At 44.6% G+C, this 25,040-nt stretch overlaps 1 protein-coding gene across 1 annotated transcript in view; it reads right to left on the bottom strand.

Moving 5' to 3' along the window:
* Positions 1-678: 678 nt before the first annotated feature.
* The window catches only part of AFG1L (AFG1 like ATPase), a 504,970-nt gene continuing 480,608 nt past the window's right edge, over positions 679-25,040 (bottom strand). The window contains exons 12-13 of the mRNA XM_085611205.1: positions 14,481-14,594; positions 679-1,601 (exon numbers count right to left, since the gene is read on the bottom strand). Coding sequence (XP_085467331.1) covers positions 1,473-1,601; positions 14,481-14,594 — 243 coding nt within the window. The 3' untranslated portion in view covers positions 679-1,472. The remainder of the gene's footprint in view (positions 1,602-14,480; positions 14,595-25,040) is intronic.

Consider the following 25,040-nt stretch of genomic DNA (forward strand, 5'->3'; position numbering starts at 1 on the left):
AGCAAATATTTCCAATTTTACTTAAGAAATACGCTTAATCCAACAACTTCTTCAGTAACACACAGGCAACTCTTTTCTAGATGAACTTTAAACAATTATAAATGGAATGCGGCCCTCTACAAACAACAACCATTTGCAGCTATTGAATGCAAAAAACCTCTTTAGACACACTCCACTCCTCCATTTCTCACCAGTCCCACCTGACTCAATACTTCATATTTTCAAGACCCTGAAAGAAGAACCCTCTCACAGTTCCCTCTCTACTCTTGTTCTCAAAGTCCATGCACACTCCCCTTCCCTGCCCATTAACGATTCAGTGGAGCAAGGCACAGTGTCTAATCTGCTAATATTTGCTAAAATCAATTCTCTTTACAAAGTACCAGTCAACTCAAAGGCATTCAAACCTCATGGATGTTCACACTGTGCAAGAACTAAAAGCATAACCCAATCCGTAGTGCTTGAATACAGAAGGGGGAATGAAAGGGGTGATGACTTTCCCATCCAGTCAAACACAGTTCACTCTTAAATATAAATGCAAAAAAGGCATCGATGGTTGTACATGCGCATCATTCAAAACACCTGAATCATAAAAAGTAAATATTTGACGTGCATTTTGTGGAGTGTATTATACAATGAAACAACTGTTTAAAGAATATGAGGGTAGCAGAGAAGCTTGTAGACATGTTGTAGTGTTCTTTATTGATCCCTGCTACAGTACTGTACATTGGTAAGAATGGACAGACGCCCTACAGGAGTAAGCGCTGTCTTTGTTTTCCTTTATTTCGCATGTCCTGCTGACCTTCACGTAGTGTAGGTTAGTCAGTACCATACCACAACACAACCGGAGTCTTTGAAGAGTATAAAAAGGCAATAGAGTACCCATTAACCTGCATGTACCCAAAATCCGCCCTACTGCACATGGAAGACAGCAATCACTCTTGGTGTCTCTGAGATTTTACAGATTACCCGGATACAACCGGATATGAAGCATGAAAGAACAATCTCTGCTTTGTGAATGTAAAAGCTGGAGTGAATATAGCAGGCAATAACTGGCATGAACCTTAACTAAACAGAAACCATAGGTTTAACAAATACATGAAAAGCAAGAAGTCGTGGGCATCTCTCTCTTCATCTCAAGACATGTCTCGCCTGTAGAAGTGTGGCTTGCTTTGCAGTTCTTTATAAGGCAGGCTTATTTTGTTCGGTTAAAACATCTCTGGAAGAGGTCCGCTGGCAGAAAAACACAAAAATGCATCCGAGAAGCCAAAAAACCTGCATAGATATAAATATCTGAAAACAATATGGTGTATCTTTAAAATTTGTCATAAAAATACTGACATGGAAGATGACCCAGAGGATAAAGTGCGGCAAGAATAAAAACCTGCAGTTCATAAATTTACAGTGGAAGTGCTTCCGCTCATTTATAAATAGGATAGGATCCAAAGAGAGGTGCAAAGAGCTAACATTTGTGGTTATTTCTGACTGCGGTCTCCATCGTTCCAATATTGTTCAGTCTGCATTTCCGTAAGTCTTGATAAGGTTCTCTGAAAAGCAAAGACTTCTTCTTCTCCCGTAAACATGGAAAGCCCTTCGGATAAATCCTAGATTAGAAAAAAAATAAAGGGTGATAAAGCTGCAGCTTTTGAACACATTCTCATCATATTTGACTTTAGTTACCAACAGGGCTCTAATTTATAAAATATTACAATAACATCATTCTGAGAACTTGTAAAGAAGCAGTTTAAAATTCAGGGCAGGCAAAGAAGGCGCACAGGTATAAGGAAGATAAACCAAGGAAAAAACACTTTAATGTGAAAGGAAGAATGGGGTAGTTTTATTAGGTTAATTTATTGGAGGTACCTATTGAGTTGAGATCCGGTCTTGGTGGTCTGTAATAAGATGGTAATAAGAGTGTGTGCACTCCATGAATGGGTACATACAGAATGTTTAAAAACTGTGGGGTGGGGAATCCTATAATTTTTTATTTTGAAACCTTTTTGTAGGATTTTACAATTACCATACAGGGTGTACTTCAGTCGATAGCTTTAATCATTGCATAACATTCATTGTTCACAGTAATATGGCGGATAACTTTGTGTCTACCAAGTAGTCACCTATCTTCTTGCATGGGGTATGCTTAGACGTGTGCCTGTTGGGGAATATCGGGTAACAAATGGGAGTGTCTAGTTTCCGGGTGTAACCATTGTACCCTTGTTGTCCATGTATGATGGTGGGAAGGAACAATCCGTTTGTGTAACCGAACTGGGGAGACAAAACTCAGGGAGACGGGGCAGGGAATAAGGGCATTGCTCTTCGCTGGTCCGATATCATCAAAAGGTGATTCCTTATCAGGGCGAGTGTAGCGTTCCACTCAGGGCAGTAGGGGGGTGGCCTCGCTCGGGGGGTCCTTGTGGGGTTCGAGGTGTGTCTGGGTCTGGCGCCGCCTGGGTGGCCTGTGGGGTGTCTGTGGGGGTGTCTTGTGCTTGTGTAAAGCTGTGGAGGAGCTTTGACCCCTCCATGGATATGGGGTTTCGTCTTGTGCCGCGCCGTTCCTCCTGTCTGATGGCGTCTTCCTCCGCAGCGCCCCATTTCTTGACCGCCCCCGCCATGCAGGTATTGGGGGACCATCTGGCGATCGCCAGTGCATTGTAATGCTTAGCTTTGCAAGGAGTACGGCTAGTATTGCAAATCGGGTCTCCACCTTTCTCTATTTGTATCGTTTAAATATTCCTAGGGCACTAGCCTCCCAAGTGGTAAGTCCTGTCAGGCCCGTGACTATCTACAGTGTGGCGTGCACTCTCGCCCAAAAGGTTTGCAGTGTGCAGCATGTCCATAACACATGGATGAATGTGGCGCCAGGCGTGCGGCAACGGGGGCAGTAAACTGTGCCGCAGGAAAGAAGCGCTTGAGCCGCGCCGGCGTGAGATATGCGCGGTGTAGTATGTTGAATTGGATATTTTTGAATCGCTGATTGCGTGACACTTTTTTGTGGTGTTCTAGTGCTGTGAGCCAGTCGCAGCTGCATTAGTGGGAATCATCATATCATGATGGGTAAAGATAAAGGTGGGTAATGTTGAGGGAGGACTGGAAGGAACTAGTCCACGGATGACGGGAAGATGCTGAAGAGATAGGTCTCTAAATATTTCATGAAGGTGAGTCTGATGTGAACAGAGGGATTGTTCCGCAGTCTTGGGAGAATAAAAGGAGTGTTTTCTACTTTGTGCTCATTTTCTAGATTTCATGTCAAGCAAGGATGTAACTATGGGTTGTGTGGCTGCCACTGGAGGTGTGGATTGTGCTTGCTAAGTAATTTCTGTAAACAAACTTTATTAGGCATTTACGTTACATATACCGATAGAGTATAATCTTTGGAATGAGCATGTGAATCAACACAAATCCTCTGTTAACAGGTATGCAGCTTATCACTACTGTAGAGATCTTCATAGTCAGTCAATAGTTTTTCAGGAGGTTCCTTTACAACCAAGTTCACATCTTGCAGTGATACGTAGTGCAATTAACAAACTATCCCCCCACCCTCAACTTATTGGCAACCGCACCCACTCTACCCTCCCCCCAGGCGTGCTGTGGATTTCTATGCTCAGGGAAGCTTCCCAGGGCTAGTCTCTTGTAATTTCCATCCCGTTATCGTAGTATCCATGGTCTCCAGTCAATTGCTGATAGAGGAGCCCCCCACCATTTCTTCTCTCCGCTCCCATGCATCCCTCCAATACAGCTTACAAACCATCTGCTAGGGGCATCTCTATTACTCTCATCTGTGATGTCATTTAGCTGCTTATGGTGTAGCGCCAAAGCTTTCCATGCCCTGGCTACATCCAGCGTCTTCTCACTCCCATTACGCTTAGCATCTCTTAACCATGCCGTTCCCTCACTACCTGCCCAGCGCTCAAACTCCCTTCTCCACCTGCCTATGCTAGGATCTCCCCTCGCCTTCCAATGACTCGTGATATCCTGCTTCGCTCGCATCAGTCCCAGGTCTTGAAACTTACTAGTGACTTTATTCCTGGCATTGTGTGGGAATCTGTGAAGTAAGCAATGTCCTGGATTCAAGTGCACCTCCTTTTCAGTAATTTCGGCTAACACCTCTTTCACCTCTCTCCAGAAATGTCCTATCTCTGGGCAATTCCAAAACATGTGAAGTAACTCTGCGCCTATTTCTCCACATCTGGGGCAAGCCGCGGTTACCATATTAAAATACTTGTTGAGGTGCCCAGGTGTGAGGTACGCTCCATGGAAGACGTAAAAATTTACCAGCTGGAACCTAGCATTCCTGGAAACCTTACTAACCCTCTCCGTGAGCTCTGCCCACACGATGTCCTCTATGGGCTCCCCTAAATCCTCCTTCCACTTATGTTGCAATTCCTAAAGCGGTAGGAGAGTCGACCTGCTCAGCCTTCTATATAAACAGGTAACCGTTTTAAATGTCCCTGCTGCAGACACCACGTTTTGACACCCTTCATTTAAAGGTTGGTTTAGTCAGGCTGCTCCTCCAGTGTTTACGGATTGCGGCTGGCAGGGACGCATGAAGCAATAAGTCGCCCCCAGGTATCTCGTTTTTACCGCTAAATATATCGAATGGTACCAACATACCATGTTCGTATAACTGCCCCATAGAGAGTACTCCAGCCTCCTCCCACAACTCTAGCCTCCTCCAATCTGCCCCATGCGGTAGTTTCATGCAATATTTCAAAGGTATCTCTGGCGCATACAGGTGCCTCATTTGTGCTTGTTAAGTGATGATGTTTGTTTGTGTGGATGGCACTGTAGAGCACACATCGCACTTTGAAGTAGATCCCTCCAAGTAGAGGAATCCAGAGTACATGTGTCAAGGTTGACTGGGTACATAAGGAACACTATTAGTGGTATCAGGGCATTATCTACGTTTATGTTTGAAAGGACAAGAGTCAAGACCATGAAGCAGATGGTGTTTGGTGGGAATAAAGGCTAGGTTTTCGCAATGGCTTGAGACGAAATGACGTTGAATTTGTTTCCTAATTCAGATGACTATGCAAAAACTGGAAAGAATCACCCTAGAAGTCCAGGGGGCTAGCACAGGAAAAGAGACGGGGAGAAGCCTTACAAAGTTCATGTTGTAAAATCAATCCTGGTCATCTGCTTTAAGTGTGCCGGTGTTAATGAAAACAAACTCTGCCTAGTCGGTTTGAATCACATTGCAGACATCCTGCTTTGAAAGAAGTCCAGACGTGGTCTGAGGTGATGTCACTTGACATTTGTATATAGATGTTGTTAAGTATGGTGAAAGGCAATCACCAGCTGGCTGAGTAGTAAAGCAGTACTCCTAGAGGCTCCTGGGAGATTAGTACTCCAAAAGACCTCGAGAAGCTCCTATTAAAAGAAAAGAAGCGCTCATTCCAAGGGTTTTCGGCTGCAATAAAATCACCCAGAGAAATACAGATACCATCTTGTTCATATCTTTCCTAGTGTGGTCTTCCCTCCCCAACACAAGTTCTGTAAATCAGAATAAGGGATAATGCAGAAACACTGCATATTCTCTCTTGTTCCAAGCAGCAAAACTCAGAATTGTGGTTTTCTGTAAGGTAGTAAATGACTAAACCTGTGCTGGGAAAAACACAAGGCGAGTGTGAAATTTATGCTCAACTTATAATGTCAAATCAGGCACAAAAACACATTTTTGCCCAATTCAAAGTCACTGCCAACTTGTAAGGCAGGCTTCAATCGTAGGTTAACAGGATCTGGAAGATACAAAAAGTCAGTCATTGTCTATACTCTGCTTCAAGCCAATCAGTGGGCTGCTGCAGAATGTCTCTAGGATGCTCCCTCACACCCTCTCTGAATGGTGGAGTGTGAAATGTCAGTTCCCTATCTTAGTGACAGGAGTGTTGAAGTTGAAGAATGACCTGGGATGTTTTCCTGAGCATCTGTGCATGTAGAGAGGGTGATGTTGCATAGTTGGGTATAGTCTGTTCTCTGCTCTAACATTGGACAAGAAGTCCAGAATGGCACAGGGATTTTCCAAACGAAGAACTGACTCAAATCAGTGGTGAGTTATAGGAGTGTTCTGTCCTACACACAGGTCCAGGAGAAAAGGGTGTTTGGCGTGTCAGTGTTATTCATGGTCTGTATCAATCAATCCTGTAGTAGGTATTAGGTGAGAAGGTGCAGTGCTTTAAACCCACATTGTGTTGCTTGCCACAGAGGCCGGGTGGGCAAGGAGATGTAGTGTTCTACCTTCTGCCCCCTGGAATCTATTGCCATCATCTCTCTGGCAGATGGACACGGTGCTTTTCTGCTGCTTTTGTCCCCATGGTGAGGTGGGAGCGGAAGAGAGGAACACCAGAAAGGAGCAGGTCATGTAGAAGCAAACGCAAAAACCTACACATGCTACCAAAACAACTGTTCAGGTTAAAGGATCTTTCACATGCAAATCTAAAGATGCTATCTACCTAAACCGGTGGAACCAATACCCCTCTGGAAAATCTAAGAATGAAACCAATCTTCGCAAAAGAGGACGAACAATCACTTATACAAAATACTCAACCACACAGTACTACTTCTCTAATGAAGGACATACTTTAGTAGACTCATTATTCTTAATCCTATATAGTGATTTCCAAAGAACAGTGAACAGGCCCATCAAAGAACTAGGGATTGACAGTTAATACCACTACTACTCGTCTTAGTTTAGGTTATGGATTTATAACACATTATGAACAACAACGAAGGCCTGCCTTTTGCTGTAAGCTTGTATTCAACTGTCCAATAAGGTCTTCAAGAGTTAACAGTTAAACAATTCAATATGGGCAGCTTATACTTATTTTTCCTCTAGTTGATCGGACACTGCCCTCATACAATAAATTACCATCCGCATATCAGCGCTGGACAAGACCAAAATCCCACTGTGGAAGTTGCCGATTTTAGCTAGTGTTAACATTGATTATCTTTCCTAGAGTCGCACTTCAGACTATAAAATGGAAGATGGCTGCCACTCCAGTCACATGACCAATGCAACTATTCCAATTTGGAGGGTGCGTCATTTTATAGAAATCAATGGGTGCAATCTGATGCTCAAATAGAGGCAATAAATATCTATTATGACACAAGTAGAAACAGTTCACAAAAATATCCAGTTTATTTCACAGTGTTTCATGACTTACATGTGGGTCCTGCATGAAACCCTCCCTGGTAAGATTTAAAAAAAGGCGCACTGTAATTGCAAAATAAATATTATTCTGATGTAAACAACACTTTATTTCTTTTTGTTTTTGGTCTGAGGAACTAATTTTGTTTCAGTTGTTGTACTCTGCACTGCACACATGATATCGTCGGATGACTTTCTACATTAGTCAACGCAGTCTGCAAGCGGAGATACCCGCTCATGCAGTATATTTGGATCAGGGAATTTTTGTGCATGTAAGGTACGTTTTCATGAAACTATGCCTCTCGTCACACCAACACAAATAGCTGCCTTCACATTAAAAATAAGGCTCACTGTTTTCCGTTTTTACTGATTTTTACAGATAAATACAGACAGAAAACATTCATTTTCTGATCTCTATTTATTTTTAAATGTTGGATAAAAGCGTAAATTGTGTTGCTTTTTGAGTAATTCTAAATACTGTCTGCTGTAACTGCCAGACCACTAGATGTGTGGATTGATAGTTAAGGGGGTTACAAAAGAAAGGAATTTTGCTAAGAGTCTTTAACAGCAGTAGATATGCACAAAGTTGATACTGAAATATGCACATTTTCATAAACGTGCATTGATTTATCTTCTGCGGGTGTTCACAGCACTGAAACCTGGCAGACATTCAAGCATGACTGCATATTTATTGGTTAAATAAATGTGGAAATATACTCATTTCAGCTTACTTTTGCCACATACCCCAAAATAAACAAGGATAAATGCAGATAAAATTAGCAAAAATCAATAAGGATAAATACAGACGGAAATGGCAAAAAAATAAATACCATAAAACCGGGAGCCCTAATTAAAAATTATAGCATCATCTACAGACGTTACATTAAAATGTTTTTGCTCTAGTACAGCATTTGTAGTACTACAACTCTGTTTTGTATACGAGACAATGAAGGTTCTGTTATGAGGATAATCTTAACCTAATATTGTGAAAATGACAGATTTCAAATGTCCATGTGTTTTCAAACAGATCAAACGGCAAAAACAAGTAGAAACCATCATTTCAGAGGAATATTCTAGTTGGAATGAAACAGTAAAGTGCAAAAATGCAATCATTTAACAAAGGTTAAAACGTATCACTATAGATTAGGATTATATTTTCCTGAAGGCTTTTACTGCAGTTTCGCTCATTTGCATATCACAGATCTTCAACTAAAGGAAAATAAGAAGTCAGAGGATGACAAGCTGTACAAAGTATTGCTTGCAGCTCGATATCACTGTGAAAAGAAGAATTAACACAAAGAAAATGTCCTTTCAACAATTCTTTTGGGATGTAAAGTTGACAGGTCAATTCAGGTTATGCGTTGACTTCTTCCAATTCAAGAACCATGTAAATTTGAGTCACTGACCATTAACATATCTGAGAGACGGATTACAAAAAGTTGAGAATTTCAACTATGTTTAGCACCTTTGCTGTTTTTTTGGATACTGGAAATTTGCAAGTAAAAGATAAATCAAGCAGACATTCACATATGGTGGAAGTTAGCTTATGTGGCACTGTCTGCCAATGGTTTCATAAACAGATAACACAATTTCTATATCTTTCTCACAACCCTACGCCAGATGTAAAAGCTTACATTACTGCCACTTACGATGACGGCATTATTAACATTTAACAAAACCATTTCACATTAGTTTTATAAGTGCGGGCAAGATGGGTAAGCCAGGTAAGGGCCCGCTGACCAGATCTGTGAGAGACCTACTTGTCACTCGGTCAAACTCTGCATCAGCCATCTCAGGCGTTCATGCCTCTAAGATGGGACAATTGAGCATCATTATATTGTATAATAAATATAATCTATTTGTATATATGGCTAAGAACTGTAGTATTAAAAACTATGTACAAACAATTTATTAATACACTTACTTGACTTTCAATCATGAAGTTGTGATGAAGAGGCAGGTGACAGGAGTGGATGTGATGAAGTTGAAGGATGCTCTTTTCATATTAAGTATGGACAGAGTACAAAAGTATGTACTGGTCTGGTGTAAGCAGAATAGATAAGTCAGCTAGAAGAATCAAGAGCTGTTTGTGATGTGAAATGCTTTGAAAACTAACCTAGCGGTATTAGTGTTGTCAGGAACTGAAAGGGAACTAATTGTACCTACATGGAAGAAAGCCTAACAGCGATATCCAACTACAAAAACATTAGACAAGCTACACTTACAATGTAAATGAAAAAATCTCACCCCCACAAGACACTAATTTTTTCTGATAGATTGGTATCCAGATGTGGAAACGTGGGGAAATTATCAGACCACCCTAATAAAGCTGATAAAGGCAATAACCTCTGCAGTCTGCAGGAATCCAGCTGTGTAGGAGTTACAGAGAGTACCAGGAGGGCTTCTTGGCCCCAAGGTCCCTCAGCATCCAAGAGGACGTCATTCCCTAACCAGTAGTGTGCCAGGAGACATTTTTGCAGAGTGGTGAGAAAGGGGGCTTGGCCTCCCAAGACCTCTGAGCAATCCCGCAGTGTGGGAATTACTGAAGTTAACAGGAGGGTTAGTTGGCCCACAAGGACGTCCTTGGGGCCCAACAACTGCTCCTGTAACCTTTAGTAAGTCCCACACACTTACCGCTTAGAGGTCTTTGGAGGTCAGGCCCTGTTCTCCTCCTGGCGCACTGATGATTGGGGAATAAAGCCCCATTGGCTCCAGAGGGTCCTTGGGGGCCAAAAAGCCATCCTGTCACCTCCAGGGCCAAGCTGGAATGTCCCGGGGGGCACCCCGGGACATTGCTGGAGCCAGCCCTGGGAAGTGGAGGTCCCCAGGGCCATCTAGGGCCCCGGGGGGGGAGGAGGCACAGCCCCCCCTAATGTTACCATTAGTCCCAGGGAGTTGGCAGTCCCCAGGGCAGCAGAGGAGGCCATAGGGCCTCTCCCACATTTCTTTTTTTTTATAAAACAGTGTGCCCCTGGGAGGTGGCGGTCCCCAGGGCAGCCCCTGGGGGGGGCGAGCGGGCCCCACGCATTTACTGTGTTCATTGCCCTGGGGAGGAGGCTGTCCCTGGGGTTTATTATAAGCCTAACGGGGGGCATAAGCCCCCCTCCCTCATTCCCCTGGGGGCTTTAAAAAAAAGATGCGCAGGAGCCCGCTGATTCGCAGATCCACCCGTGAGTCCACGGCAAAAACAAAAAAATGCTTTTTACCCCCCGGTGGGGTCCCCCTTTTCTTTCTTTTTTACTTTGTTTATGGGACTCGGCTTCAAGCAGAGTCCCAAGATGGCTGCCAACACTTCCTGGTTGAAGTTTTGGCAGCCAATAACATTTTAGTAGGATCTGCGAGCCACTGCAAGGACTCGTGTCCCCAGATATGTACATTTTTTTAAGTTTGATATCTAAAAAACTACTGAGCGGATTTACACCAAATCACAAAAAGCATGCTTTCTGGACCAGCCTCTAACTTTATGCCAAATTTGGTGTGATTCCGTTCAGCAGTTCGGGCTGTAGTCGTGTTCAAAAAATGAAAAACACCCATATACATAACATATGGAAAACGAGTCCTGGGACCCCCTTTTTTCCTACCCTCCCGCTTGACGGATCACATCGTAACTTTTAACACAGCAGCTGAACCAAAAAGGGGACATTTTCTGTAGATTTTGTGGAGATTCGGCAAGCGAAGCCAAAGTTATTGGCAAAACCAAAAACGCTTTTCCAGTTATGGAAAGAGCAAAGCCCTATCTGGTATCCAACAAAATGTATTTAAACAGCGCAATTTGCACAGTGTGTTAGCAGGTGGATTAAGGTCCAATGGATACCTATTTTGCCGTGGGGATTATCCCGGTACAAAGGAGATACTATGATAGAAGTTTATGGATGTTAAAGTGTATTTTAATACAATTTATTTTAGTAAGCACTTAGCACTTTTTGCACAGTAATCACGTGGTACACATTTTCCCAATTACAATCAATGATAAAAAACGAATAAAAAAGTGTAACCTTTAAAAAGAAATGCCATTGGTAGAACCGCGACATGTGATCAAGTCCCCAGGTGAAACGCGTTATGACTGCCGTTTGTCTGTGAAAACATCCTGAATAAACAAACGGGAGGAAGAAGAGTGCTTTTGGATATATATATCTCTCAAGACAGCAGGGCAAATATCGCATATCTTTTCTTAGCTGTCCGATCACAGAATGAGTAAAATTCAGAGAGCCAGGCAAGTAGCAATTATTCTTATTCAGGCAGTGGATGGTACATAGTGATTTAAGTACAATTTTCTGTCTGCTCGTTAACCAGTGAAAGGCAAACAGGGCAGGAGGGTAACCTGACCCTGTTAATTTTCAGTCTATGTAATCTATCTTGGAGATACTAGGGTAATCGTTGATAGAACTCCAATTTTTCATAGTTCAGATCTGATTGGACTAACATCAGACTGCCTGGCCATGACAGGATTGTATTTTATTGGTTTACAGAAGGCAGTTGTAACCAATGCAGGGATGTTTGTGCTAAGCTTAGCAATGAACCAGACAAACAGAGCACACATATGGTTACACCTGAAGCCAAGGAGTGGTTTACGCTTGGAAAAGCAATGTTTTCATCTTTTCCAGCAATTCATGTGATCTTCCACCGTTCTGAGATTCATGGAAAATCATTTCAGATTTGGTGGTCAAGATAGAAAACACACCAACCCCTCTTCTAGTCTAGTCTTGAGCAAAACCATCAGGTGCCTTTATGATGATCAATGTGACATGCAAGTATACTTTTATGGATCCCTGGTGTACTTTAATAATACAGATTGGGGGGGGGGGGGGCAGAGATGCTTTTGCTGCCATTTCGGTGATATGAATCACGCCGGTACATATTTTGCATTCACCGAGCGGAAGCACAAGTTTGCACCTGCCTTAAGTATAGCACTTTTAGCGAGATGTAACGCACTGTCCCTTTAAACCAACAGTGGTAGCTGGGGAACGCTATACTGCACTATCCCTGTCTGCACCATTTCAAATTACACGATTGATGATCTCTTGGTACAAGCATGAGCCAGGAGGTCCTACCACCATAATCTTGGTGCCTGATAACGATGACGGTCGGAAAGCCTTCTACTGCTGTTAGGTGGCTTTCTGACTAACTTGGTAGGTTTAAAGTCCGACTGCCGTATTACAATGAGAGCAGTTGGAGTTAAAATGGCAGGGGGATCATACGCGGTTCGGATGGCTCCTTGAGCCCGTCGGGCAGTCGGATTAGGCTCATAATCCCTTAAGAATGGCATTTCCGCCGTCGGGACTATGATGCCGGTTTCTGACAGCCTTTCCATGTCGGCCTCTCCGACATGGAAGGACTGTCAGAAAGCTACTTTGGAGGCCCCTATAGGGTCCCCTTCCCCCTGGCCCTCCACTTAGGGCCTTAATCCCTGCACAGTGCGGTGCAGAGATTTTTACAAACTGCAATTTCTCAATGGGATCTTGTGCTGTGGGCGGAAATCGCCTGCCGCACAAGCTCTCTTAGAGAAATGAAAGCTTGCGACCGCACCATGTGCGATCGCATTCTAATTCAGTGTGCGGAACCGCCGACCTATGGTCGGGTGGTTTCTGCACTGTGACGGTGTCGGTCAGAGGCAACTTCGACCAACATCGTAATCAGGCCCTTAGTGTTTTAATTAAGGCTAGAGATGGAACTGAACAGGAGAGGTTATCCACTCAGTGGTAGCATCATTAAAATAGGGCAAGCAAGAGAATATAGATGGCTTTCAATTGCCAGGCTCAGAATGCTTGATGGCCCATAGCAGTAACATGGTGGGTGAGTTTGACATAGAAACAGGGACAAATCTTACCAGCCACAAAGAAGACCACACCTGATGAGAAGAGTCAGTCAACAACTAAAGTAATTATGTAAGTAATGATCTCTGCTCTAAAAAAATAGGGTGAGACAAAGTTGTGATTTACAGGCAAAATAAAACTGGAAATTATTTTAGGAGGAGGAAAAAATTGCTATTAAATTGTGCATGCATATATTTTCACCAGCTAAGCAGTGCAATGGATAGCTAAGCCCAAAGAAGTCAATGAAGAAGATTGTGGAGTGGTGTGGTTTAAGGGCCCAATGTGGATTCAAAGGCATACAAATAATATTAAGTTATATTTATTGAGTGTGGCATATCCCATTTCTGCAGTGTCTAAGTGCTGCAAATTACATGTGGCTGGAAGGCTCAGTTTACACCTTGTCAGGATTCAGACTTAGAACCTGCACATTTATCAAATGTCAGTGACAATTGTTTAATATACTGACTTCTCATCAGCACTTAAGTATTTGTGCAGATGGAGTTAAGTGAGAAAAAAAGGTAAATAAAACCTTTGGCATATTTTTATCCCCTGTTGATGATGAGTAGAATTAAAGTTGCAGTGAAGGCGAACAGTATGATAAACCTCTTGCTGCATGAAAAAGAGAGCTTGCAGTGTTGCCCAAAGGAACAGAATACATTTGCAGCCATCATAGTAGCCGGATAATGGAATTGGAGCAAAGCAGGTGGTTTATTGTATAGTGGATGGACAATAGGCTGACTTATTTTTCTTAGCGTTTGGAACATAGAAAAGTATTTTGATTCCCTTTGCTGATTAGAAAGACCACATTGGATTAAAACAACGGTGGAGCACCAAAGTGGTGGTCCATTGTGCCTCAAGAAACGTTTTATATGAGTTGCAGAATACAATTTGGTTGGCAGGAATGATCATGGATAAGAGCTGGCATGAATTTATGGCAATGGCCTCTCCATGTTTGCTGCAATAAACCTGGCTGCTAGCCCTGCAAAAATACTACTATATATTTGTCAACCAAGTAAAATGGCAGAAAAGGGTGCACATGAAACATCACCTACTTACTTAGATATCTAAATTATAAAATATCGTTCCAATTTGTAAATGTAGTTATCAGGCCAATTTGGCATACTGGAAACAAGAAATCCAAAAGTAATGCGACATCTTTCTTCTACATCGAATACATGTTATATGTAAGTTATACAAATGTACCTAGATTTACAGACATGCACTACAAATGTAATACCATTATTTATTTATCTGGCAATTAGGCGAGTAGAACTGGTACATTAAAATGAGAAGATGTACCATTTGAGGCATGATCAGTTTGGACAAACATGTCAAAAACACTACTTTTATTTTAAATCACGCTACAATAATAATTCGGAAGGAGAGCAAATCACAATGGCTGCTTGACTGCCTTCAGCAGTAAATCTATAAGTAATAAGTTTCAGGAGGACCAGACTCAGGAGTCTAGTAACACAATATAATAGAATTGAGTTTTCTGATATATTTAAATTTTAGGAACATTTCTGTACCTCGCTCAGCCCAAGGTCATCCATCAGCATTCTACTTTGGTCGTGCGGATCGCCCCGTTTTTCTTGCATAAATAATCGTGGCAGAGGAGTGGCAGCAGAACAGATGACTCGCACCTTTACAACAGAGAAAACACAGTCAACATGGGTGCATCTGCATGTCCAAAAATTAAGAAATCCAACTGAACAGGCTGCTGTTTTAATTTGCAAAATGTCTTACTTCTAAATAGCTTCTTTTACCTACTTGATCAGATTACTTTTTTGGGGTAAATAGTTTTATTAATTTTCACACACAAAACAGTCAGCAGGCTAAGCAGGGGGGTGCAAACGTCAGCAACCGAGTCCACAGTTAAAGACGCATGCACAGCGAGCAAGCAGATATAAAATAACAGCTCCGGTTGCAGAGAAACCCATCCACTTGATTAGATTACTTAAACTTGTAAATAACTTCTTTTACCCATTTGATCTGGAATTTAACACGTCTGTTTGGCAAAAAAATAAAAATACTGATTCCTCGGGAAATTGCTTTAATTAAAATAAAACATTTTGCTCTATCAGTCTAACAGCATGTCATTCACTATGTGTAGGTGCCCTCTGAGCTGGGTTTCAACTAAGTTTACAGAGATGTCTCCAATCTCACCCAGAAACTCATTGGTGATAGGTTTTCAATAGAAGAAACATCACTAAGAAATAGGTTCCTCTAAAAATCAGAAAAATTACTTGTTTGGCTTCGTGGCAGACAAATGATGAAAATCCATTTACAGCCAACCAATAAGCTCTTTCTTATTCGTTTTGTTAACCATTCTCTGTTGATTTTAATTGCATATCAGAATACTAGACACGGTACATACCATATAAAAAAGTCACCATTAGTCTATCAGGCCTGAACATGCATCTCTAACAGTATGATCATCACGTGCTTGCAGGAGCCCCAGGAACCCAGAGTGTATCTACTCTACGGCACGTACAGCGGTGTACCTGGTATTGTATATTCAGTCCCTCTACTAAGTGTGAAAAAGCGGTCTTCAGCTATGCACCCCCCCTGGTGAATACCCACATCACTTTATTATTCTTAATATCTGCACTTACTTCAGGGAGATTTGATGAAATTATTTCTGCAATTGTTAATTTATTAAATTGAGTCAAAATAATAATCGCAACATTTTTACCAAATTGAGACCACTCTCTAAACTTCATCAAAACTTGGTCTGGATCAATGTACCCAGTAAAATCCTACTATTCAAATAAGATGTTATTCTTACCAATTTTCCTTAATTGCAAATCTTAAAGTATAACCAAATGCTCATGTGCTCTAGGATCATGAATATTTAGAATGAATATTTCAGTTTGGTCCAGTTCAGTTCAGTGCAACCTGACGTGGTATTATATAACACAAAACACATCAAAGCTACTACAGAAACCATTCAAAATGTACTGTACCAAAGTGGAATTATGTGACGACACGAACATGAAGTACAAGTTACTAACCCTCGTCAACGATGTATCTGGTAGAAACAATTCTAGCCGCTGATTCCTAAACGTAGAATTATCCCCAGGGGTGAGACTGGATCCAGAAAACTTTTGCCACAGCATCTCTGCGTGCCGGGGGCAGTACCACGCGACCCCGCCCTGACGTCGTCCGCGGACGTGATGTCAGCGAGGTCACATAAGTCCCACCCCGGCACGCTGACGTCAGTTTTCTTCTAACAACTTTTCCGCGCCACAACGCGGAGCCATCACAAACAAAACTGTGAGAGTATGGGAACAGTGTGCGAAAAAATCAGTGAAACAAAAAGGGAGAAACAAATGGTGAGGAACAACACCATTAGGAACAGTGCCAAGCACTGCATTACTGAAAAGCATGGAAAGAAAGGAGCAGAGCACTGCTCTGAGAAGCAACCCCGCAAAGCAAAGGAGATATCCCCCCTGGAGACAGAAAAACATGTGAAAAAATGTCGGGGCAGACGACAGAAAGTCAGCAACCACAATCTTTAACAGTGAAGGGCGACAAGTCCAGAACAGATGAGGAACCAAAAGCACCCCAAGACAACACCAGCAAGGAGTGTTGTATCCCCTGTAAAAAAAAGCCAAGGACTGAGGCACAGCCAAGAGACCCCACCCCAGAGGAGTGCAGAGGAGTCAGAAACCCCAAGCAACGAACAAAGGGAGAAGATTATGAGTAGGCCCCACACTGGAAGAACCAGGGTGCAGGGATGCAACTGTACATTTGAACCTACCGACCAAGTACCAGAATGGAAGGAGTGGAACAAATAAAGTGAACAAAGCATCCTGCCAGTGAGGAAGAGAAAGAGAGCACCCACAGAAGACAAATGCCACCCGAAGGGGGGCGAGTGAATAAGACCAAGCTGAAGGGTCCTCGCAGAATGGGGAGGAAGGGCGGGCCGTGAAGAAATCTGCGGCTAGAATCGTCTCTACCAGATACATCGTTACCGAAGGTAAGTAACTTGTACATCTGATAGAGACTACTAGCCGCAGATTCCTTAACGTACAATAGATACCCTAGCCATACCCTGAGGGGAGGAGGGGTGCGAAAAACCTCACCAGCTTGGAAGAACACAGGGCCCCAACAGGGGATGCGTCATGGGGACAGGAAAGACGGCCCAGCCCCCTCCAAGCAGAAGTAAGCAAGAACAAGGAGAAGGGAAGGCCAGGATACCACAAGCCGACCCGAGGAGCAAGGGGCGTCCGCCAGAAAACCCGGAGGGACAGACAGCACCCAGCGAGTAGCAAGGAAGAAAGAACCACCCTCAAATCCAAGGAGAAGAGGAGGAACAGAGGCAGAGCCCGCCCCGCAAGAAGACACAAACACAGCAAAGGGGACAGCAGAACGGGTGTCCGTCCCGAGGCAGGGAACAAGGCAGGAACGGTTCCACAGCCGATAAGCGCAGACGTGAGAAGGAAGACACAGACGCGCAAGCTCCAGCAAAGCAAGGGACAGGAGCGTACTCTGACACGCCGAGGCCCTCGGAGGTGGACTAGAACTATCAGGCGTGCGCAGCAGACAGCCGGCAAATACTATGAAGCAGCGTGCCCAGAACAAGCAGAGCGCAAGACGACGAGAGAGGCGAGGGAACCCCAGAACAAGCCCTAGAGAAGGACCGTTCCAGTAGCACCAACCGGCCCATGAAGAGAAGTGGGACCAGCCAGAAGATAAAGAGACACATGTAGTACAGACCGAAAGCCGGCAACCAGAACACAGGAGAGCACCAGGAATAACCTAGCCTCCCTGGAACACAAGGCAGAGGACCAGGCCGAAACGGCAGAGAACAAGGTGGAAACACCAAGACACGACACTGTAAACAGCATGACAAAAGTCAGTCTGGCGATCCAGAGGCTGAAGAGGGAAGGCAAAATGGAAGACAGGCAAACCCTGTAGAAGAAGGATAGAAACACCATCAGATACTGAGCGGGACAGAACCTGGAGCAGCGCAAGCTGCGCTAAGGCGGAAGAGAAAGAGACCGCACCAAGCGGTATACAGTGACGCCAGGAAAATGCGAGGAAACCGAGAAGGTATCCACACCCGCCCAGCTTAAGACAGAGCTATACAATAGCCAACAAGTACCCCACCTAGGGTATGACTCGTCCCAAAACAAAACAGGGAAATACCTCTTAGGGAAACCCACAACAGAGGTCAAGAACATAAAAGACCTGTGCAAAACACTACAGACTGCTTACCAATCAGCCACAAAATACACAGAGGGTCCAACCTGAGGACCTATACAGCTTCACTAACAGCCAAAATCACACACCACAAAGCTCAAGGGCCGAACCAGCAGCCAAAAGAACAGAGGGGCCAACTGAAGGACCCTGAAGGCATTCCAAGCTGCACACAGCACACATACGGGCCAACCGAAACACAAGGCCCCAAAGAGAAAGGTGGGAGAAACGCCTCCCACAAGACACCGGAGGACCGACAAGCCGAAGCTTACGGAGGGGGACGGAGCCCCGCAAAGATTCGCTGAATAGCGGAGTCCGCGTGGGTGTGAAACAACAGAGTCCCATCAAAAGGCAGGTCAACAAGATGCTACCGAACATTCTCCGGAAAGACGCCATCCCGCAACCAAGCATGGCGGCGGAGGGCCACAGAACTCGCCATTGCGCGGCCGAGAGAGTCAGAGATGTCCAAGGCCGAAAGGAGAATAAATGTAGCTGACTCCCGACCATCCTGCACATGGTGCCGCAGATCAGCGTGGGCACCCTCTTGGGAGGCGTGCGACAGAAGGGACTCCGTGGAATCCCACAGGTCGGAAGTAGCCCTGGCCAACACACAAAGCGTGTTGAGCACGCGCAGAGCAGCGCTAGTGGAGGCGAAAATGTAACGCCCCCAGGAGTCCAGCCACCGAGCCTGATGGCGGGAGCAGCACCGAAGGCAAGGAGGGAAAAGCAGCTCGCAGGACAGGGCCCTGGGCAGATGGGTGGGAAAAAAGGCGGAGCAGGACGGTGGCGGTGAAGGAGCGGCTGAGGCACCGCATCCCCTGTAGCAGGACGCCCCCAGGCACCCAGAAGCGAGTTGTGGAGCGAAGCTTCAAATGGGAGAAGCGGCTCCCCTCCACCAGAGCCCTGGTGGATAACCTCCAGCAAGTGGTCCATTGGGAGTGGAGCGACTGGATTGCCCATCTGCAAAATGCCGGTGGCCATGGAAATGGCCCGGACAAAGGCCACACCCGCCTCTGTAGGGCGTCGTGGGGGAGAAAGCAACTCTTCTGTGGGCGAAGGCTGCAAACTAAGTTGCCCGTCCCCGTGCCCTGCTAGAGGAAGAAAAGGCCAGCCACAGTAGGATGGAAGACCCATGGACGAGTGAGGGACCTGAGGGGTCTCCGGAGAAGGCGGAGAAGCCTGCAGGGCAGACAACTGCAGGGAGCGGAAGAGCAGGTCCGGGGGCTGTGGACGCGGAGACGGCGTAGAACCCACCCTGGAAGACGCCGGGGAAAAAGCAACGACGACGCGTCCAGTCTCCGGTGAAGAGGAGACAAGGAGATGAGAATCCTCTGGAGAGGAAGGGACATCCGGAGAAGAGTCCACGATCCGACGTCGGGACGGCCCCCGGGGAGTTCACCACAGGCACCGGTGAGTCCACAACCGGCGCCTAAGTGTCCACCAGGGGTGCTGGGTCGACCACCACCACATGCATCATCGGAGAAGGGGGCGGGGTCGGAGCCGAAGCGGCCAATGAACGGCGCCAAAAAGGCACTGGCTCGGCCCCTGACGAGGCAGCCACCTGCGCCGAGGACCGAGAGGGGCCAGGGGAAGCGCCCCGGATCCTGGCCTCTACCCGCGCCGCCGCCAGGGCCGAGGAGGAAAGTGGTCGACGCCGGACAGGCGTCAGCTCGACCTCCGGTAAGACAGCCGCCTGCCCAGAGGACCGAGGGGGACTCGAAGACAAGCCGTGAGTCCCGGCGACCTCCTGCGACACCGCAGGGAACCCACGGGGCTTTGCGGCGAGGCAGGGACACCGTGGGTCGAAGATGGGAACCCTTTAGGGCCGCACCTCGACCACACCACACCTCCAAGACCTGAAGCCGAACTCGTCGGTGCCGGAGGCGAAGCCGCCGGCGAGTCCACAGAAGGCCTCGTGCATGGCGAGGGATCCACGGACGTCTCGGGAAGAGGAGGGGGCCCCAAAGAAGCCTTAATCTGGGCCCTTGTTCCCCAATGCCAGGTAATGGCGGTTAGGGTGGTGACGGGCGAGGGCGCACCTCCCAAGATGAACCCGCGCCCTCAGCAAGAGGACAGGGCCTCGGTGGCAAGCTGCAGGACTTACCGGCGGGTGAACGATGCCCGTGGGGCCTAGGTGAAGGACGATGCAGCAGCCGGAAACGGCGGCTTCTGGACCCTTTCAAGTTCGGAGGTGGATGCTGCGACAAGACCAATCTGGTCAAGCGGGCCGAAAGCACTTTCATCCGGCGCTCCCGCCGGGACTTTGGCTTGAGATGCTGACAAGCTTCGCAGTCCGTAGAATCATGGTGCTTGCCCCAACACCACATACAAATAGGGTGAGGGTCCGTTGCCGACATCTGACGCGCACAAGAAGCACACGTCTTGAAGCCCGAAGGCATTGCACACTGTTCCCAGCTCAAAGGTGGTAAAAGAGGCCTGAAAACAGGTCAAGGGAACACACTCCGGATCCGCGTTGCACGCGGAAAAGAAGGAAACTGACGTCAGCGCGCCGGGATGGGACTTATGTGACCTCGCTGATGTCACGTCCGTGGACGTCAGGTTGGGTCACGTGGTACCGCCCCCGGCGCGCAGTGATGCTGTGGCAAAAGATTTCCTGATCCAGTCTCATGCCTAGGGATAATTCTACGTTAAGGAATCTGTGGCTAGTAGTCTCTATCAGATATTATGAGCAATTCCGGGAATCATTACCATGATGGCTGAATGTGAAAGTTGACTATACATTAATTACTCACAATAGCATTTTTGTATGGACGGCTAGTCCTCCTTTGAGCCTACTGATCTTGAGGTGTGGAGGCAGCGTGGATAGTTCATTTGAATTCACTGCTGCTAAAGATTTTGATGGAGGGTGTTAGGCCTGCAGAAGTTTTTCCACCGAGGCCATGCAAATGTGCAGAGGGAAGAATTCTGCATAAATGAAGCTCATCCAGATAGCTTTTAATTTTTTGGGTCCCATTCTAAAGATCATGAAAGGTGCCCATTTCTTTACAAGGGGGCAGCGTTCAAATGCTAACCCTGTAAAATGAATCAAGCAGCAATTTCCGCATTTCTGAGTTTTAGTGATCAAAATGTGTGTGGTCAAAAGTTTTTAGAAGGTCTGTCAAACTCGTTTTCCTTCTAAGCCATTTGTTCATGTTCAGTGAGAGTTCAACCAGATGCTGCTGCTTTTAGAGTGTTTGCCTTTTGAGCTTCTTCATTCTTGAGATTTGATGTTCCTTCCTTCAAAGAAAGTCACCTTGATCGTATCATTTGAACCCGACGAGTGAGATCTGTCAATCTCTTACTATAGGTCAATCCTTTGATTCTATTGAAGGCTGGATCAGTATATGAATGAATACTGAAAATTCAGCTGCTAATATTTTTTCTTCCTTTTCATCCATCTAAGCATTGGAGTGCGTGTATAGATTGGACCAAGAAGTGGCTGTCAGCTTTTATGGTTTTTGTATCAGAAAGTTGAGATGGGAGACCTACATATATGTTGGCATCCCATGTGCGACATAGGGCAACACTATATGTTAAAGGGCCTTTCCATTATGTAGTATGCTCCGTATTAGAATGGAGCTTCTGGGTGGCAGAAGAGAAATCATCTGAATAAATTCCCGAGTGGGAATGCGTCTTTGCGAGCCCCCTTCGAGATAGTTCCTTTTTCGGACACCTGTACTACTTCATAAAACACTTTGGCTCACACCTTTATGAAGTGCTTTGGTTTGGCTGCACAGTACCGGAGCAGTATCTTGTGTAAATGATTTGTCCTCATCTCCTCAGACCTACCAGTGGACTAATGATCTACAGCTGCAAAGTCATTCTATAGATCAGAAATGGGCAGAAACAATTACACACTATAGTAATAAGTTACTTATATTCAGAAACGTCTTTCCTGATGGATATTCTGTCAGCTTGTGGATTACTCATTATGCCTCTGCCTGTTTTCATTCTGTGGTTATAAAAAGAATGTGCATGCTATCTTTGCTTTTTTAGTTTTTGTCTCCTGCTGCTGTGATAAGACAGTTTAGGTGAAACTCCCACCACTGGTGAAGGCAGCCCCCTTTATCAAATGTGGTGCACGCGCTATTTGACAAACACTGTTGTTGGGACTACTGCCAATTTAACACAGGTTACTGCTGTTTAAAGTTACCAGGGTTTCCCAGCCTGACTACTTGGAATAATTCAAGCATGCAAGTCCATGAAAGGTCACAAGCTGGAGAACCAGAGAGCTAACTTACTCAAACGAAGGTGCAAGCACTACATGTCATGCTGCTGGACAAAGTAGCCTCTTAATACTAATCTGTGTGGCAAAGTCAATGTGCAGGTACAAACTGTGTTTGTCTGAAATTCTACTGTTTGCAAAAGTAAGGGCGACTCCAAAGCCATTCTGTATACTATTAGTAGACATAAGCATATAAACAGTTTATCAGGCTGAAAAAATAAGTTTTAGTTCCTAAACTTCTTGTTCTGTATTATATTTTAATTAAAAAAATACTACACTGGCCATTACGTGTACACTGGTATCGTTGTCTTACCCCCAAACATGCATAAGAACAGGTTCTGGGATTAACCCAGGAAGTGGTTTTCCCTCCCAGTGCCAAACCTTTTGTTGACATTTGGGATATTTCACTTTTAAGACTTCCACAAATGATGTGCAGACTAAATATGCATCCAAGTTACCGATTCTGTTAGGATTGTAAAGATAGATCGAGACTTCGATTTACTCTGGAGCAGGCAGATAAAATAGCTAAAATAAGGCATATGATTCAAAAAAGAAAAAAAGTGCTGTACAATAAGTGTACGATAAAATGTATGCTTTCTCTTCTAAGAGTGGCACAAAAGGCTTGATGTGCTGAAATCACCCTCTTCCCAGATTTCTGATTGGAAAAAATATTCAACACAGCTGGCTTTGCACTTTTGCAAGCGATGTTCGATAGTTCCTAATTTCTGTATTTCTACCTACTTGTAATTTCTGGGTAAACCCAGAAAGCTATATATTTCTCAAAACTAGACAACATTGTGAAGTCAGCAAGGGTTCATCTGGGACGATTGATCAATTTTTCCTAAATTGTTGAATTCACACCATATTAAATGTCAATGGGGAAAATGATAATTATGCAAAAAGGTTTACATCTATAACTTTAATTGCAGACTGATCTACAAAGTAATTCTACTTTATGTCCCCAGGCTCTTTGTTTGCAGCGATATGCAGCTTTTGTAGTTTATCAAAAAGCCACAATACGCAGCACCAATATTTGAACGATGGCTAACACAGATCTTTCAGTGTGTAGAGACAATGCATAAGAACAAAGAAAAATAAATTGAATAGAAATTGGATATCAAGGTAAGGTATGCATTTCTGAAATACACTCAATCAGAGTTAGGGATAGGTGTCGCTAATGCCACTCAATTTTTTGCCAAAGGCAATTGATAATAGGAAATATCCATTCGCCCTGCAGTTCTACAAGTATTCCGATACCCAAAATGTGAGGATATGCTTGAACTACTAGTCAGGAAAGACCATAAACTGCAAGGATGTCAAGGGTGTCCAAGATGAAAAGAAAAGGGAGACTTTTGAAATGTTTGACGGCTGCAATATTTGAGCCCTGGATAGGCAGCCATCCATGGAACTTTACAACCTGAGGCATTTATCAAAGGGAATCTGGGGTAGTGTGGCTTGTGAGGATCCCATCATACTTCCTTAAGCAGAATGCCCTACAAATGTTAAATTGTGAGTAAACAATGTTGTCACAATTATGTGACAGAAAATAGGGGGGATTTGTAGCCAATGGCAGACGTTCCGCCATCCAGCATTTCTATACTTCTCCTGGTTAAATGTTATTCCATTTTTGAGGAACAGTCTACTGTGCTGGATAGAAAAGGGGTCTAAGCCACAACCATGCTAAGAGTAAGAGAAGAAATCAGAGTAAACCCATGCAAGATGACTGCAGTATCTTTGCCCATGATGGCTCCTACCTAGAGAACCCTGTGTGTCCCAGGCATTTCTGAAAACTAGAGGCCAAGGAGAATTATGGGAGATGCAGCTTGTGTGTATCCTATAGGGCGTATTTGCCCGCATTACCCTTAATTCCTGTTCATAATGTTTATTTCTCAAAGACTACTTAAAATGATTACTGTACATCATTTTGTTTTTAGTTTTCCATCTTTCTAACCTGAAAGTAGAATTGCTAACCATATCTTCACTTGGATACAATTTTTTTCCATCAACATATGTATTGTGTACGGATACTTGTAGAATGCAAACACAACTAGCTAGCAGCGGCCCCCTGAATATGGACAGGAGCGCGGCAATATGATACAGGACCATTCACAAAGAGGCAGACTATTTGTGGATTGTGGTTTCTAACCTGTAGAGATGTAGTGTTCTCTCAAAAGATGAGTCTAAAGCCACATTCTGGATTGTTGGAGGTTTGGGGTAGCCGTGGGGTTGATTGGGACATTATTCCAGATCACCAGAGCATAAACGGAGAAGGTCCGTCTTCTAGTTTCCCTTTTTGGGCAGTATTTTCATTTCAATTTGGCAAAGTCCTGTATCTAGTGTTGCACTGTCTGCAACAATACAAGTCAAACCTTCTCATTCAATCGAATTAGGTAATTCAATATGTTTTGTTGGCTGATCATCATGTTTTTGTGAGCGTAGCAGTTTATGACTGGCTTTCTCAGATTTGGTGTGTGTTGTTACTGTTTTGCAAGTGGATAAAATGGATGTTCAGCAATGATCTACAACACTGCTAGAGTAAGGATCCAATAACAGGATTGTGATTCCTAAACATGAACTCGCTTCCAAGTGCCCACTGGTGGTGACAGCTGGTTTAAAGGTATAAAATAATAGGTTACTACTACAAATTTAGATATTTCCA

Source organism: Triturus cristatus, chromosome 6 (genome assembly GCF_964204655.1).
Source record: "Triturus cristatus chromosome 6, aTriCri1.1, whole genome shotgun sequence".
NCBI lineage: Eukaryota > Metazoa > Chordata > Amphibia > Caudata > Salamandridae > Triturus > Triturus cristatus.